This window comes from Amia ocellicauda, chromosome 4 (genome assembly GCF_036373705.1).
Source record: "Amia ocellicauda isolate fAmiCal2 chromosome 4, fAmiCal2.hap1, whole genome shotgun sequence".
NCBI lineage: Eukaryota > Metazoa > Chordata > Actinopteri > Amiiformes > Amiidae > Amia > Amia ocellicauda.
This window is the reverse complement of record NC_089853.1, coordinates 32,153,783-32,171,314: the sequence shown is the minus strand read 5'-3', so window position 1 is coordinate 32,171,314 and position 17,532 is coordinate 32,153,783. Positions and strand designations below refer to the sequence as shown.

Below are 17,532 nucleotides of genomic sequence, written 5' to 3'. Positions count from 1 at the left end.
TGTTATGAGCCAAAACTCATAGTGAACAATGTTAAGGGCCACTAATGGAGCCCTACTAAAATCATCCTTTAACTATGCATCCTCTCCTCTGTCCCAGCAGGGAATAAAAATGACTCATACTTAGCTGAATGCAAACGTATTTTGTGCTAAGATTTGCTCTATACCTGTCAAAAAAGGAGAAAACCAAACTCACTGCTCCAAAATAAAAATCACACTGGGATACTTTTAGTGCTAATATTCACTGAGTGGTGACAAGTACTTTATAACATAAACCCAGAAGATGTTAGAGAGAAAAGGAAACTCTATTGAACTAAAACACTTTAGTGCGTTAAGCTTTTTAACATTCGTTGTTCACTAAGAAATGCCTTAGAAAGTATCAATAAAAGGACAACCCCCCTAAGCACAAAGGTAAGCTGCTTCGGGGAGTCAGAAAATGGTCTCCAACTGGGAACTAATTTCCCTGCCAGTGTCTGAATATGTCTGGCAATCTGGGAAACACTTTGACATGCTGAGTCATTCTGAGATATTTCCCTGCTGAATTAAGGCCCTGCTGATCAATTCTTCTTGCCCTCAATTTGCCTGGCTTTGGTAGAATACATCATGGTTTCACAAGGTGGCAGAAATCGTTAGTTTTTTTTATTTTTTAAATATCTTGTGATTAAGTGATTGATGTTATGGATGGTGGGTTATTGTTCTGTAGTCTCTTGTTCCTTTTTTTGTTATCTCAACTTTTTCCATGTCAACTTTCTTATCTATGCTATACATTATAATGCAATCACTGCATTTCAACATTTTTTGGAAGGCCAATTCCTAGCCCCTAGCATGTTCAAGAAACCAGACTTATTGAAATGAAAATCAATTTTACGGCTGGTGATCTGACTGTTGCTTCAGAGAATACCAGCCTAATAGGTGCAACTTTTGCAGGAGGAAAACTCCATTATCATTCTAAACACAACCCTACGTGAGCTCCTCTGAAAGAAAAAAAACGACAAATCAGAATGAAGTTTATGAAAGCAGATGGAATTTGAATTCAATTATCCTTTAAACTCAGTGGAAGTCAGGGTCATTGGGCCACTGGACTCTTATTAAAATCCTACTTAGAAAGGAATATTGTATAACCTTTGGCAAATGTTTATCATACATTTAAAAAAAAAAACAATATTAATGCCATTTTTTGCCAGTTACTTCCAGAAAGAAAGTAGGACTGTAAGGTTAGTTACCATGACTCCTAGGAAAAATTGAAAGATATATGATGAATTTGTCTATTCTGATGAGGAATAATATTTTAGTCATGCAACGAAAATGGCAGGCAAGGCAAAACTACCATCATTAGGATGGTGTAGGAAAGTCCAAATCTACCCAAACAACAGGTACTTGTCTTCCAATTTCAGTAAAGAACCATCTTCAAGCAAGTGGTATGATATGGAAAGAGAGGTTACAATTCCTTCTTGAGGCAAGGAGGCCATAACAAATGAAAACTAGCAACAGGTTTTGAAATGGGCATTTGAGAAAAGTGGTATCCATATGATCCCCGCAGGTGTAACTTTTCAATAGGAAGCAATTAATACCTTGGAAAGAACAAGGGATCTGGCATTATGCACATATGCTTAATCACTTAACAGTTTAGTAATAAAGATCTGAGGTGCAAGGAAAAGCAGAGAACTCTGTTGCCCATCCTTGGCTTTAGCATAGATCAGTGTGCTTTAAATCAAGTCCTCTAGGGCCACAACACAGCAGGTTTCATAGGTCTCTATAAACCAATGATCACCTACATGAGACCTAGGAAAGCGCTTCTGTTAAGCAGATAATTAATTGAGATCTCGGGTGGAAGCAAAAGACAGAAATGCGGTCATCCTCGAGGACCGGATTTGAAGGACACGGCTATGGCTAGACATTGTTCGAGAAAAAGGTGGTGCAGCTTTCCTGTGTGAGCAGCCCAGATGACCTACCTCCTCCCACTGGTGGATGTAGCGGATGAGGCGTGAGAGCCGCAGTAGCCTGAGCAGACTGAGGATCTTGGTGAAGCGGACGATACGCAGAGCCCGGGCTGTCTTGTAGAAGTCCGAGTCGATGCGGGTCTCTACGATGAGGAAGATATAGTCCACAGGGATGGAAGAGATGAAGTCCACCACGAACCAGCTGCGCAGGTACTTCATCTTGATGCGCTGCGGGTCCAGGATGATCTCGGTGTTGTCCTCCTTGACGATGCCCGTGCGGAAGTTGAGCACCAGGTCAATGAGGAAGAAGGTGTCCGACACAACGTTGAACACGATCCAGGGGGGCGTGTGCTCATCCTTGAAGAAGGTGATGCCCACGGGGATAATGATCAAGTTGCCCACCATCAGAAGCAGCATGGTCAGATCCCAGTAGAACCTACAGAAAGGGGGACATGTTACACTCATGTTTACCTCAAGGGTGACACTGTGGAAATAATGACCATTTGGATGGAAACACCAAAAGTTAAAGTGTTTCTCCTTGAGTGCATGGCATTTGCACACATTCCCTTAATTCAATATGCTAGTATTGGGGACAATATGCCACGTTACAAAATTAAGCTATTTAATACAATTTAGAAATTTATCTGTGATGCTTTCCAATGAGAGGTTCATTGGTAGCTCTCTCTATTCATCACAGATCCACTAGCACCCTCTGGTTTTATTTTCTAGAAATGTGGCTTGCCTATCACATAGTCTGTAAACCCATTCTCATAGGCACTTCAGTATATCAGAACCATATCAACTGAACTTCATAAAAAGAGTGGGAAATATACTTCCTGTTAAGTTGTCCATAAATTATTATTAATTAAAGCATATTGTAAAGATATTGCAATGCACATGCAACATAGTGGCATTGTATTTTGTGATTTACTGATTATTTTTCACCTGTATGACAATTCACTTTGTTTATTGTAAAGGTCAGCAATGTGAATGTCCAAAGCTCAACTGTCTCTCTTAGGAAACTTTTTAATAAAGCAATCTCATCTGCAGCATTTGATAGGTTTAGTTACACATTTCTCTTCCTTCCAGTTTCACAAATTAATTACTACTGGATTATTTTGCCTCAAGGACGATCTGTCCTTAATACACTAAGGATTTTGTGGATAGCAGCTTGAGTCTTTCAGTGGGTTTGACTGAACATGTTACTTTGTTTAGATCTTCCACAAAAATCCATCCCAAAGTGAACCAATTGAAAGTGCAAAAATCTAAAGAATCATATTTAGTCTCTGTATTTTCACAGCAGAGCTGGATGATATCAGAAATGGTAGTTTCTTGGGTGCAAAAATAATGAACAGTTTCTCAGCACCTATTTGCAAATTACATTGTACTGGACAAACACTGTCCTAATTTTAAATAAGATCAGAAATCTCAATGTTTCAAAAGATACTTGTACTCATTGCTTCAAAAGTTATCAAACAGTACTATATTTAGATGACCATTTCTGTCAACACATTCACCCTTGTTATTAAGATTTAAAACCCAGGAGCATTACAAAATGTTCAAGGAAATATATGCCGCAGAAGCAACTTGATTTCTCTAGTGTTTTTCTATCTTTAAAAATAAAATTTGTCATTGTCAGAACTGCAAAAATTCCTACACACCAAGAACAAAAAAAAAAAAAAAACACTTTAGCAGATACCAAGAGAACACTGAGGTAGGAATGTAATAAAAAGTACAAAAGTGCTTTAAATATATTTATGGGATGTGTGTGGAAATCTAATGTAATTATAGTGTACAGTGATAATTATCATAATTCATTGTAGTAATAACTACAGAATATTAGAGCTTACTGTGATAATCTATAATTACTATTTGTTTCTTAGCAGACACCCTTACCCAAGGTACTTTACAATATAATAATTATGATAGGGTATCTATCATAATAAACTGGTGTGGCACCTAGTACCACTGTGCTTCTTGTGCGCTCTTCACTCACTCACGATACAATCCACTCCTCTCCCAGGCTCTCGTCCTGCCTTCCCACAACAGGAAGCAGATTGCTTCCCTGTTTTATCAAGGAAGTAAGCCAGTAATCGAGCAGCAGCATGTCAACTCTCACTGTGTTAGTTGTTGTCATATCTGAGATGGAGGTGCTGAGGTTGAATGTTGCCTAGATCAGAAAGCAGGTGTAACAAGATGATGGGTCACCAAGAGACAACAGTGCTCATTCTTCTCATTGCACTTTCAAGCAACGGAAAGTTGACTCCAGGCCCGAGAGACAAAATGCTAATTTAGTGAACATGCCCTTGAGCAAGTTCCTGTACAGAATCCAAAAAAGTCATGTCTAGGTTCTCGTGATTCCATGGTGTTTTAGCAATGTGACAATTCTATATAAAACAGGAGGAACTCATATACCACTGTGGAGAAGGGGAGGGGGTGAACTCCTCAGCTTTTCTGTTGCCTGATGTGTAGGAAACCTTGTCTATAATTTTAATGGTAGGTGTATTTTAACAGTGAGAGAAAGAATAACAGCAAAAAAATCCAGAAAAACGCATTTCAAAAAAGTTATACATTGATTTGGATGTTAATGAGGGAAATAAGTATTTGATCCCCTATCAATCAGCAAGATTTCTGGCTCCCAGGTGTCTTTTATACAGGAAACGAGCTGAGATTAGGAGCACTCTCTTAAAGGGAGTGCTCCTAATCTCAGCTCGTTACGTGTATAAAAGACACCTGTCCACAGAAGCAATCAATCAATCAGATTCCAAACTCTCCACCATGGCCAAGACCAAAGAGCTGTCCAAGGATGTCAGGGACAAGATTGTAGACCTACACAAGGCTGGAATGGGCTACAAGACCATCGCCAAGCAGCTTGGTGAGAAGGTGACAACAGTTGGTGCAATTATTCGCAAATGGAAGAAACACAAAATAACTGTCAGTCTCCCTCGGTCTGGGTTTCCATGCAAGATCTCACCTCGTGGAGTTTCAATGATCATGAGAACGGTGAGGAATCAGCCCAGAACTACACGGGAGGATCTTGTTAATGATCTCAAGGCAGCTGGGACCATAGTCACCAAGAAAACAATTGGTAACACACTACGCCGTGAAGGACTGAAATCCTGCAGCGCCCGCAAGGTCCCCCTGCTCAAGAAAGCACATGTACAGGCCCGTCTGAAGTTTGCCAATGAACATCTGAATGATTCAGAGGAGAACTGGGTGAAAGTGTTGTGATCAGATGAGACCAAAATCGAACTCTTTGGCATCATCTCAACTCGCCGTGTTTGGAGGAGGAGGAATGACCCCAAGAACACCATCCCCACCGTCAAACATGGAGGTGGAAACATTATGCTTTGGGGGTGTTTTTCTGCTAAGGAGACAGGACAACTGCACCGCATCAAAGGGACGATGGACGGGGCCATGTACTGTCAAATATTGGGTGAGAACCTCCTTCCCTCAGCCAGGGCATTGAAAATGGGTCGTGGATGGGCATTCCAGCATGACAATGACCCAAAACACACAGCCAAGGCAACAAAGGAATGGCTCAAGAAGAAGCACATTAAGGTCCTGGAGTGGCCTAGCCAGTCTCCAGACCTTAATCCCATAGAAGATCTGTGGAGGGAGCTGAAGGTTCGAGTTGCCAAACGTCAGCCTCGAAACCTTAATGACTTGGAGAGGATCTGCAAAGAGGAGTGGGACAAAATCCCTCCTGAGATGTGTGCAAACCTGGTGGCCAACTACAAGAAACGTCTGACCTCTTTGATTGCCAGCAAGGGTTTTGCCACCAAGTACTAAGTCGAAGGGGTCAAATACTTATTTCCCTCATTAACATGCAAATCAAAGTACATTTTTCTGGATTTTTTTGTTGTTATTCTGTTTCTCACTGTTAAAATACACCTACCATTACAATTATACACTGATCATTTCTTTGTCAGTGGGCAAACGTACAAAATTAGCAGGGGATCAAATACTTTTTTCCCCCACTGTACATCTTTCAGAAATCATTCCATCATGCAAAAAGTTGCAGAGATGACAAGGGATGTTAGAACAAAAAGGGAACCTGTTTAGTAAGTAAGTGCATTTAATAATTTGTGTCTATGATTGACCATAAGACCATTAAGCATCCTATTTTTGTTCCTGGTGTAGGCTACTTAGCATGGCACAAGGACAAGTGGCACAGAGGGAATTACACAGCATAAACCCAACAGGATTTACAACAAGTAACAGGGAGATCCCAATCCACTGCGGTACTGCCCTCTGAAACATGTGGGTTTGGATCTTACTGTCCCATACCTTTACTTAGCATAGCTCACTCAAAAATGGATTACAACTACAGCATTCTAATATTGATGGCTTACAGGTCTCAGTGTGGACATTCAGCCTTTCACTTATCCATATTCTTTACTGGGGGTATTATCAATGACTGAGCAGTGAGGAACAGGTCAAAGAAGAGGTCGAACTGACCATACGGAACAGGATAGGGAGAGCTTATCAAGGTACACAACTAGTCACAATATCCTTCATGTCTGACCCTTCCCCGCTCCTGCCCCTCAGTGATGAAATGAGCTACCCATGAGCCTTAGGATTGCACAGTCTTAGCACCTCCAAGCGCCTCCTTAACAAAGGTGTTTGGATTACACCTGTAGACTATTCGGACCTTTTTTCTATTTACAGTAATGCTGTCATCCTTGAAATGTTGCACAGCAGCAGAACAAACAGACAGGCCACCTATATTACAGGCATCTGTGAATACTGATAATAATGAAAGTCTCAAACCGATTGTGGTAAAGTGAAGAACAAACAGGAAGAATGAAACCTGCAAATGAAAGTAAAATGTACTTGGTTACAAAGGGACTATACCATCAGACATTCCAGTCTTAACAGCACTCAAATTATATTCTCAGAACTTCAAAGTTATCACACAAGAATTTCTAGCCATCCCATGTCTTGCCATTTATATAACCCTTTTATCAAGCTGTGGCTGTCACGTGAGTGAGCCAAAACTGTAACCTCTCTTGATAACAAAGCGTCACTTGCTCCACGCGTCAGCAAACTGCATGGGGACAGCTGTTCCTGAATCCAGGGGCCCTAATGCCTGCATTATCTACCACTGTGCACTGTCACCTCACACTGCCTCCCTCCCCCCAACCCACAACCCCAAACCTCCATTATCTTCCTGAACCAGGTGATGTAATCAGTAAATGGAACTGCTTCAATCAAAGCCCTTCTATCCTTCTCAGGGATTTTGAGCAGGGGGTCAAAAAAAAGGGCAACCTTCCATTCCACTTTGTGTGGATAAAGCAGCATTTAATCTCTCCCTCTCTGAGTGACACCATTGTTCTAGAGTTCACCACACTTAACCAAGCTCAGCAAGCACATTGTTTTTAGTGTTCTCGCTAACAATCTGTGTTGGGGGGGGTAATTAAAGGATATTGCCTAAATTAATACTGCTTCAAGGGAATTTATACAGTGAGAGAAAAAAGTATTTGATCCACTGCTGATTTTTTATGTTTGCCCACTGACAAAGCAATGATCAGTCTATAATTTTAATGGTAGGTGAATTTTAACAGTGAGAGACAGAATAACAACACAAAAATCCAGAAAAACACATTTAAAAAAAGTTATAAATTGATTTGCATTTTAATGAGGGAAATAAGTATTTGACCCCTTCGACTTAGTACTTGGTGGCAAAACCCTTGTTGGCAATCACAGAGGTCAGACGTTTCTTGTAGTTGGCCACCAGGTTTGCACACATCTCAGGAGGGATTTTGTCCCACTCCTCTTTGCAGATCCTCTCCAAGTCATTAAGGTTTCGAGGTTGACGTTTGGCAACTCGAACCTTCAGCTCCCTCCACAGATTTTCTATGGGATTAAGGTCTGGAGACTGGCTAGGCCACTCCAGGACCTTAATGTGCTTCTTCTTGAGCCACTCCTTTGTTGCCTTGGCTGTGTGTTTTGGGTCATTGTCATGCTGGAATGCCCATCCATGACCCTTATACAGGTAACGAGCTGAGATTAGGAGCACTCCCTTTAAGAGAGTGCTCCTAATCTCAGCTCGTTACCTGTATATAAGACACCTTGGAGCCAGAAATCTTGCTGATTGATAGGGGATCAAATACTTATTTCCCTCATTAACATGCAAATCAATTTATAACTTTTTTGAAATGCGTTTTTCTGGATTTTTTTGTTGTTATTCTGTCTCTCACTGTTAAAATACACCTACCATTAAAATTATAGACTGATCATTTCTTTGTCAGTGGGCAAACGTACAAAATCAGCAGGGGATCAAATACTTTTTTCCCTCACTGTAGAAGCCATGAATAGGATGCATAAGCATGAAATGAATTATATTACATTGTGTTATAGCTTATCTAGAATTGCTGACCAATGGGAGAGGCCAAAAAACAGCCTGCCAAATCACCTTTTTTTTGGTTTGTTTCTTGTTTATAAACTTCTTTGGGTGTAGATTGGTTAAAGCAATTTATATTATCTATATAAATGTTTTGATCCAAAGATACATTGGCTGAAAGTTGCAATTTTAGCACGTAGGCATGAAATATGTTTAACTGATTTATGAATGCAATTATGTATTTATTTATTCGACCTGAAACACTTCACAGAAAGCACAACCCCCACCATTCACAATTTGCACTAGACTGATAAGGTGAGGTTTATTGTGTATGTCCTTGCTGTGGGATCACTTAATCATGTGGAAACAAGTTTCAGTGAAGTTCGAATAGTCATATGTGGTACTGGTCACATGGTGCTTTCAAGAGTTGTACCCCTATGTAAGTCATTCATACTAAGGCCCCCCTTTAGATCTAACATAACTGCTGGCATACAACAGTTGAGACTTTGCACACAGTTCAGAGATATTCCTCCACTCAATCTGTTTAGTAACTGCTACACCAGCACTACATGTGGCAGTGGTTGACATGAACGATGTATCCAACTCTTCCCACAAGTATTCTATTGGGGGTAATGCAGCAGACCACTGCAAGGCATTGATCCCAGTTAGAAGCAGAATGTTTATTTATTAATGAGCCTTGCTGCATGGGGATGCAGCATTATCGTATGGAAAGATTAAAGGATTATCTTGACGTCGGGGTTGATGTGTCCAAGGGGAGGAATACAGGCCTCAAAATGTGGTCAGCACAACACTGTGCAGTGAGATTACCATTAACAACAAAAAAGCTTCTAATGCTATCCTTAATGGTGCCACACATGAGTTGTCTCAGTTTTGAATGAGAGGGAAATTAAAGGACAAACGTTAAACTGTGAAAAACTCTGGTCTTAAGAGTGCTACAGTCCAGTTTCAATATGCAATGGCTATACCCCTGGGAAACTGTGGCAATTGTCACTAATTAAGGAAAATATTTCAGTTAAGCTGCTCAGAAATCAGGTGGAATGAAATCTGGAAAACACCTTGCAGTGGTACTTGAGAGCAGTGGTTGGCCGACCACTCATTTAATAATTCTGGAAAAGTGTATTTGCACAAAGCTAATTTGCTTCCCCTGTACATGTGGCAATGGACTTGAGAAGGATTTGTAGATGCTGCATCTGCCAGAATGGGAAATTATCACAAAACTCCAGTCTTCACAAACCACAGGCATTTCTGGTTCTGGGAGCTTTAACATTTTCATAGTTTATACTGGCTTTTATTTATAGATATAGAGATATATGGGGCTGGATTAAATCAAAACTTCAGACCTGTAAATCATAGCAGTTACATTTATGAGTAGAAGAAAGTACCATCTTACAAAAAATGAAGCTGCCACAGGGTACAGTATCATAGCTTTCTATTAGCTGGTGGGTCAAAGTTTTGATTTATTCCCAGCCATTGTCCATTTCGTTGCTTTGACTGATATAATATGAATTGTGCACACACTGAACAAGAAGTTCCAATTGAAATTCAGCACTTCCTTTAGTGCATCCCTGGGGCTCCTGCAATATCAAACGTGAACCAGTACAGTGAGAAACAGTGGATGAAAGTTTTCCTTCCCCTGCTTGGACAGCTCTATCTCAGCCTTCAACATCCTGGTGTTTATAGAAGACATACCCTGAAACGTACCATGTTAAAATGTCACAGCTTGTGATCACAGCCATGGCCCCTTGAGTCTGATTTCTCTGAATTAGAATCACTGCTGTTGACAAGGTCGTTCCATTTCAGTTTTCCATTGCTTTGCAGATTAACACAGTGACGTCACTAACAATGAGACAGAAAGGTAAAATTTGCCTCGCAAATCTGCCTAATGTTTAGACTTTTCTCTGTGCACAAAGCAAAGATACAAAGCATGTCCATTCATTGTTGGGGGATTATGTTGGGCCAGTACTGATACAATTTAAATGACAGCTCGTTTATCAGGTTTAACATTTTGTAATCATTTTCTTGATAAAATAATCAAATAAATAAATAAAAGACAATGTTTTTCTAGGTAGCTATGCATTAAGTTACCATTCATAAATAAAAAATAGACAGCTAAGGAATATCTTAAAAGTCACCCCTACGACTATAATTAACCTTTTCCATGTATAATAATTCCAATTTACATTTCAAACATTTGCCATTATTTTGGAAGGCAGTGTAAATCATATCTGCCACAAACTGCTTTTGGGGATGCCTGACATGAGTCGACAGAGACGGGTCAGCACTACAATACCTAGCGTGCATGCGGCCGCAAGCTGGAAAGTTGAAGCTTACAATAATAATTATTTTTGCACTGGGGCTTATTACCAATCTAAATTTGATTAATAAGGTTTAACAAATGTAAAGATTAAATAAGAGCAATAAGAAGAAGAACAAAAACTATTATTATTATTATTATTATTATTATTAATAATAATAATAATAATAATAATAATAATAATAATAATATCATCATCATCATTATTGTATCTGTAACTCAGACTGGGTAAGGCCATCTGTTACTATGAGTATTCAGGAAAATATTAATTACAACTCACGGCATAGTCATCACAAACCTGTTAAACAAATTAGGGAAAGGCAGTGAGTTTCACCTGCACAATAGGATTTCTTGCACCAAACAGAGTATGTCAATCCTGGATCCTGGTTTCAGATCATCTTTGAAAGAAAAGGAAGAAAAAAAAGACTCTTTGGGGCCCAAACTTATCCAGCTTTAAACATCTAGCAGTTCCCATTATAATACTGCAATAAAATAGGTTACTTTGGGATTATAAACTAAAGCCTGAACAAACAGTGAGATGACGAGTCCCAGGCTCCCTGTACTAATGTACCACAAAGCAAGTGTAAGCTGCTGAAACACAGCAACAGGACAATAATGGCATACTTCAGAGAGTAAGAAACACACTTCAGTTCTATTGGTTTGTGCTATATGGATTTGAAACTCCTTTTTTAGATTTAAAAACACCTTTGATGTATTTTTTTTTAACCAGTGTTATTTAGATGTATAAGGGTACAATTTATAGTACTTTTAGATCACACTGTGATACAGCATTATTTACAAAATGGCAAATTAAGTGTTCACTGCTTCATACACTTGTAAACACAATGTTACTTTGTAATCATTAATTAATTGGCCCTGATATGAATACCAGGACAAAAAACACACACAGATAAAAGTTAAGTTGCTCTTTACACTTCTAACAAAGAAACACTGAGGTATAGTATTACTCAGAAAACACTATTGCAAAAAGTAGTAAATAGTAATTCAGCAGACAATAGCCCAGTCTGGCTACCTGTCTGGCTACCTGATACTTAATCCAAACAGCAAATAGATCTAAATTAATACAAAGGAGATGACTGGCAGCCTTTGGAATTGTGTGCTGGATATTGACAGCAGGGGGTGGAACACTGAAGGCACCAAGCTGCGATACTCCCGGCTCAGTGTATCACCAAAGAATTCTTGATTCAGTGCAATGACAGTTAACTTAGCAGATCTGACAGATCTCAAAAGACAAACAAAACAGCTGACCCCTTATTAGTAAGAGTGGGAAGACCACCAATTGTGATTGTGAAGAACAGTGCAGAACAGAGGGACAGCAGACAAGTGGGTGGTGACTATCAAAAGCAGGTTGCCGAATGTTGGCCAGGGCCAGTTGCAAGACAAATAAATAATTGGCAGAATATAAGAAATCTTAATTTAAACATTGGCATACACATGATATAGTCAGGAGGCAGCGCAACATTATGATGATACTCATAACTGGATAACAGTTTGATAGCGGATGGCAGAACTTAATCCCGTGCTACACAGCTTTTAGTTATGACACAATGGGCAACAATCAAAGCCCCTTTTGGTTGATTTTCCCCATTTTGAAACTACTCCCATCTTCATACTTCCAGTTACATATAGAGATTAAAGTATTAATGTCTGCATATGGAGCTTGGAGATAGCAAGTTACATGTCTCTCAAGAGTGACTGCAAGAGTCCACAATTAGAAAGAATGTGCATTTACCGTTTCCCCCTCGAGCTGAAAAGCTTTAATGATTTTAAGCAGAACACGTGCAGTGTATTACATCAGGAAAGCAAATTGTGAAAAGTTCCTTTTGTATAGCAGTTGTACACTTTTCGGATTTTACACGCTGTATGCTCTTATGTAAGCTAGTTGCAGGTATACGGCCTTCCAAGCTAGTTACCTTATTTTGAGTACATTTGGAATGACAGACGTGAGATTAAAATATGATTAGATGTATTGCTTTTCTACTGTGTCTGTTTAATGCATACAAGAGCCTAAAGCTCATACAAACTGAGAACAAGTCAAACTGCTGTGCAAATTTAGTCTATGTGGATGCCTTGCACTAGTTCCTCAACCCACTTTGAGTGACCTCTCTTTTCTCTTCATCTCATGTCTCTCATTGAAATGATCCTGTGTAACCAACTGTTCCAGTAGGAGAATTTCCACAAATATTTCATTACACTTCTTCAAACAAGTGATTGCAATTCAGAGTGACCGCGAACCCCAACATCCCTTTGAGACAGATCTGTAAATTAACCCTTAAACCAAAAGAAACAAACGGCTTCATTGCACTCCAAACCTTTCGCTAAATTGAATAGATTTATTTGCCTATTCAGCGTTAGGACAGCATAACAATACAAAAGTCCTTCCTGAAATTCCAAAGATAAAATCTATCTTTGTGTCATGAGTTCTTTGTTGTTACACGTTTATCAAGTAATGTGAATATTATTCTTAATTTAAAAACTTACCCAAGGTGAGTAATAGTAACAATACTGATCATAACCATCACCTACTGATCACCATTCAAGTTATTAATCGGTGCACAGCTAGCTGATCAGTATTACTTGATCAGGAGAGTGTGTGCAAACTAGTGCAATCTAAAGTCAATCATTTAGAAGTAAAATAAGTAACTGCTACAAACAAACTGAAAACAAATACAAATGAATTCTCTATAAATTGAATGTATTTGTTGACATTCATTACTGGCTACTGAAATGTCATGATGCCTTTTGTCGATTTAGCAACAACATTCATTTTAGTGAAGTGCAATGTTCTATTTATCGCTTTCAATTAAGGGGCAACATTAACAGTCAAAGTTTCCTGGAATTATATAGTCAGTTAGCAATACTAGAGGGTGTGTTACTGTGAGAGTGCATGAAGCGAGAGTATCTTCTGCTTTGTACATCCTATATCATTTACATTTGATCTAACTGCCAGCAAACAGCAAACCCAGGGATTTGGAGATTATAATTGCATTATAATGTGTATGCTCCCTCACAGCCGTCATCCTCTGTAACAGAGAGATTTTTTATATCATGGATTACAATAAAAAAAGAAGTAAAAAACAAAACAAACAAAAAATGATGGTAAAAGCCTGCACTCATTGTTGCCAGCAGCCCCCCAGTGGTCTCACACTGGTCTGCTTCTGTCCCTGTCATAAACAAGTCCCTGTCAGGCACACAGTACATTTCCATCACTCTGCCGCCTATTCCATTAAATAAATTGTGCCACCATAATCTCTGTTGATATGTGCTCCTAATATTCTTGGATGGGCATGGCAACCTATTTTGATTACCCCACTTTCAGTGCCCTCCAGTACATTTGGTAATCCCTTCTTCCCTTGAAAAACATCCTCATCAACAAGGTGGCTGTGTCAAAATCAAAACAGGGAGACAGCATCAGCCTTACATTAAATGCCTATGGAGTAGGTGCATGTGGGAGCAGGGGGTTGAAGCACCTGGATTCTCTGATAGGGCAGTGACATAAAATGCAACCTTACAGATTCTCTCCCAGATTCAGTTGGTTTGAATCAGTTTTTGGAAACATCTTAAATCATGTACCCAGTGCTGTACATTAAGAGAAATGTATCTCTCTCTCTCTCTCTCTCTCTCTCTCTCTCTCTCTCTCTCTCATCTCTTTTCTCAACAGGTTCTTGCCAAATTACACTATTTTGTTTGTTTTCATTTTTTTACGTTTTAGTCCTCAGTGAAATATCTTCATAAGGTCTGAAAATAATGTACAAAAGGGAGGAGGGTGATGAGGATACCACTGTACTAGTTGAAAGAATAAAAGAAGCACAGAGGCACTAGATTAGACAAACTGCAAGAGTTCAATTAAAGTAGAATGAGGGATAAACTATTAACCTCTTGCAGACAGAAAGGTGAACCAGATATAAACATAAAAGTCAATCAATTTTGTTTTGTAATGAACAGCTTTTCTCTGTTTAAATCAGAAACAAAATGGGGTCAAAATAAGTTTACAAACACATCACACAATCACAATAAATGTTGGATGATCAAGAGCGAGGTTTGTGTAATCATGTGAATTACACACAGCATGAAATATACGTGCTCATCATTAAGATTCTTCATGCTATAAAATGCATAGAGGCCTATGGCTAATCAGAATTCTATGCAGTTCTACTTATATATTTATTTTGAGCGGCCCGATGCGTTGCTATATAAATCCAGCGATCCTAATGAATACTTTTATTTGCACGAATCCCCATAAAATACCGTTGTGATAGGAGATATAACTAATTGACTGCAATGCTTAGTCGCTTTCTGCCTATTCTTTTCCCAACATTCTTGCATTTTTTTCCTATTTTTCATTTTAATTAAAATAACTGCCAGAGGCAAGGGATCTATTTATATTTACTGTTGTAATAACAAAAATAAGAAGCAGCTTTAAATAAGCAGTGCTTAGAGAGGCATTAAGCTTGCCTAATATATTCAAATTTCTTTTCTATTTAAATTAACTTTATAAATCTTTCCTTGTTTTATATCACAGAGAAAATACATTTTAGACTCTGCTTGATTGAATTTAAGCTATTTAAAACCATCTGCAGTACAAATAATTACATGTACCCTAAAACTTGCTATCTTACTGGAAAATGTACTATGTTAAGTAAAGTGAAGATGTAGGCTAACTATGCAGTTACTGCAGTGCCATCCATCGATAACTGGCCCTGGATAAAAGCGTCAGCCAATATATAAATAATAATTATAACTGTGGGAATCAACTGCTTGAAAAAACATTTTAAGAAGCAAACCACATTTGCAACCACATTTCAACATGGGGCTTGTGTATAAAGAAAATCAAACAGCTCCATTTGTTTTGTTTGTTTTTGTTTTTCAATGGGAAGTTTGCAGCACATGAGAAAGACTGGAAGTGGTTACTTTTCACACTGCATACCTGCAATGTTTTCAGTCCACTGAAGAGGTTTGAAGTAATTTGTTTGATTAGCAATTGGATATTGCCTCTGGTGCAATTTGTGTTTATGCCAGTGAAACATTTGGTGGCTAAAGTTTCCTTTATGGGAAATACACTGTTGGCTCACTGTGAATGAATCCACCAGAGGGTCATTAACAACTCCAGGACTTGCAATATGTTAAATCAAAGTGTTTAATTATTTCCATAGAAAGAATTGGAACATGCCATATTTAGTATAACCAAGATAACAACAAAAACATCTTCACCTGCAATCAAAAAGCCTTATTTTTATCATCACTCACCAAAGACATTCCATGGAATCAAACATGAACAATCCAAAAGCCATATGTTCATTCATTTGGAAGTAACTGAAGTAATGACTTTGACATGAAAAACAACCCCTCAAAGACAAACAGATATTAGAAATATACACACACAAAAAAATATGTTTTATGGGGCCACAAAGCTGAAAAACACTGGGCATTATCTGAAAATGACACCATGGTGCTGTTACCTGATCTGAGACAAGTCTTTCCAAAGGCAAATGGGAATGAAACAACAGCAGGCTGCTACTATGTGAACAGGTCAGTGAGGAATTCCACTGCACTAATATCCTAAATGCATCATATAGATGTCTATGGCAATAAGAAAATAAATATTAGTAATTCAAAATATATAATTTCAGTGATGGTAATACAAGTAAAGGCTTTCTGAAAAACAATGTGACAGTAAAACAACGCATCACAAGTTTTTCTGATTATTAGTAACAGCACAATACAAACAGCAACCTGATGATGTAAATAAATACTTCTAATTGGTCAATTACAAGATGCAACTTTTAACTGAAGTTGTAGTTTTCAGCTTCTGCCAAGTGTGCTCCATTTTATGCTTGGTGTTGTTTTACACACAAGTCATCTTTATATCAAGCCTGCTTATTGATAAATAGTACATTGCAAAAACACTATAGCTTGCATGTGTATATCAAAAACAAGTGCATTTGTCACTATAGATATAGGTGAGCATAAACTTCCTAATTATCCAATTAATTATGAAATAAATATATATAAAGTAGCACAGTTTATTTTCCAATCAAGAACATTCTCTGCCATTATGGGAGAAGATAGGCAGACACAGTTGTGAGAAACAACAGAACAGGCAAGCCTCACAAATCCTTTGACAATGTCTTCTTGCCGGGCTTGTCAAAAACTGAATTGTTCCCAAAGCTGAAACCAAAATTCACCCAAGACAGAGAAAGATGCTATATAACCTATATAACATTCACTGACTCCAAAATATTATGTAATCATGCAAGTACAAGGAGGCCACAGGACAAGAACAACCCCATCCGAAGGCATAGCTGTCCAGTGGTTATCCAAAGTGGTCAGATCTAAATACATGTTCTGCTGAACAAATAATTCATTCTCCTCGTGTTTGATAACAATATTTTAATGCTTACTTCAGAGCCAAGTCTCTGTGATTAAAAACAAAAACCTCACCTAAATTACTTATCAATCATATTCATATCTCAAACTACTTTTATAAGGTTTGTAGTTTAGTGGTTTTTCAACAAAATGTGGTGATTAGCATGAGGGTCAACACTGAAAGCTAAGCTTTGTAAACATAAATATCTTAGTCTTTTTTAAAGCATCAAGAGTTGGTACATTGTGACTGGATAAGTGGAGAAGATTGAATGACGACAAATTTTACAATGCTGGACTGGTGTGACTGGGCAGATGTAAAAGTGAGGGGCAAGAAATTAAGAAAAAAAAAAGAATGAAAGAAGTTGGCCAAACAAAACAACAACATGGAAATGAACTATAATAAACAAATTATGAATATGAAGAACAAAGAAGCAATGTAAAAAGATTAAATAAAAAAGCTATTAAAGTCTATATGGCTGTACCCAACTGAGTTCAACAAGCTTTTGACAACAACCATTTCCTGAAAA

At 38.4% G+C, this 17,532-nt stretch overlaps 1 protein-coding gene across 1 annotated transcript in view; it reads right to left on the bottom strand.

Annotated features, from left to right (window-relative positions):
• hcn4 (hyperpolarization activated cyclic nucleotide-gated potassium channel 4) overlaps positions 1–17,532 on the bottom strand; it is an 84,464-nt gene that overhangs the window by 60,424 nt on the left and 6,508 nt on the right. The window contains exon 2 of the mRNA XM_066701906.1: positions 1,950–2,373. Coding sequence (XP_066558003.1) covers positions 1,950–2,373 — 424 coding nt within the window. The remainder of the gene's footprint in view (positions 1–1,949; positions 2,374–17,532) is intronic.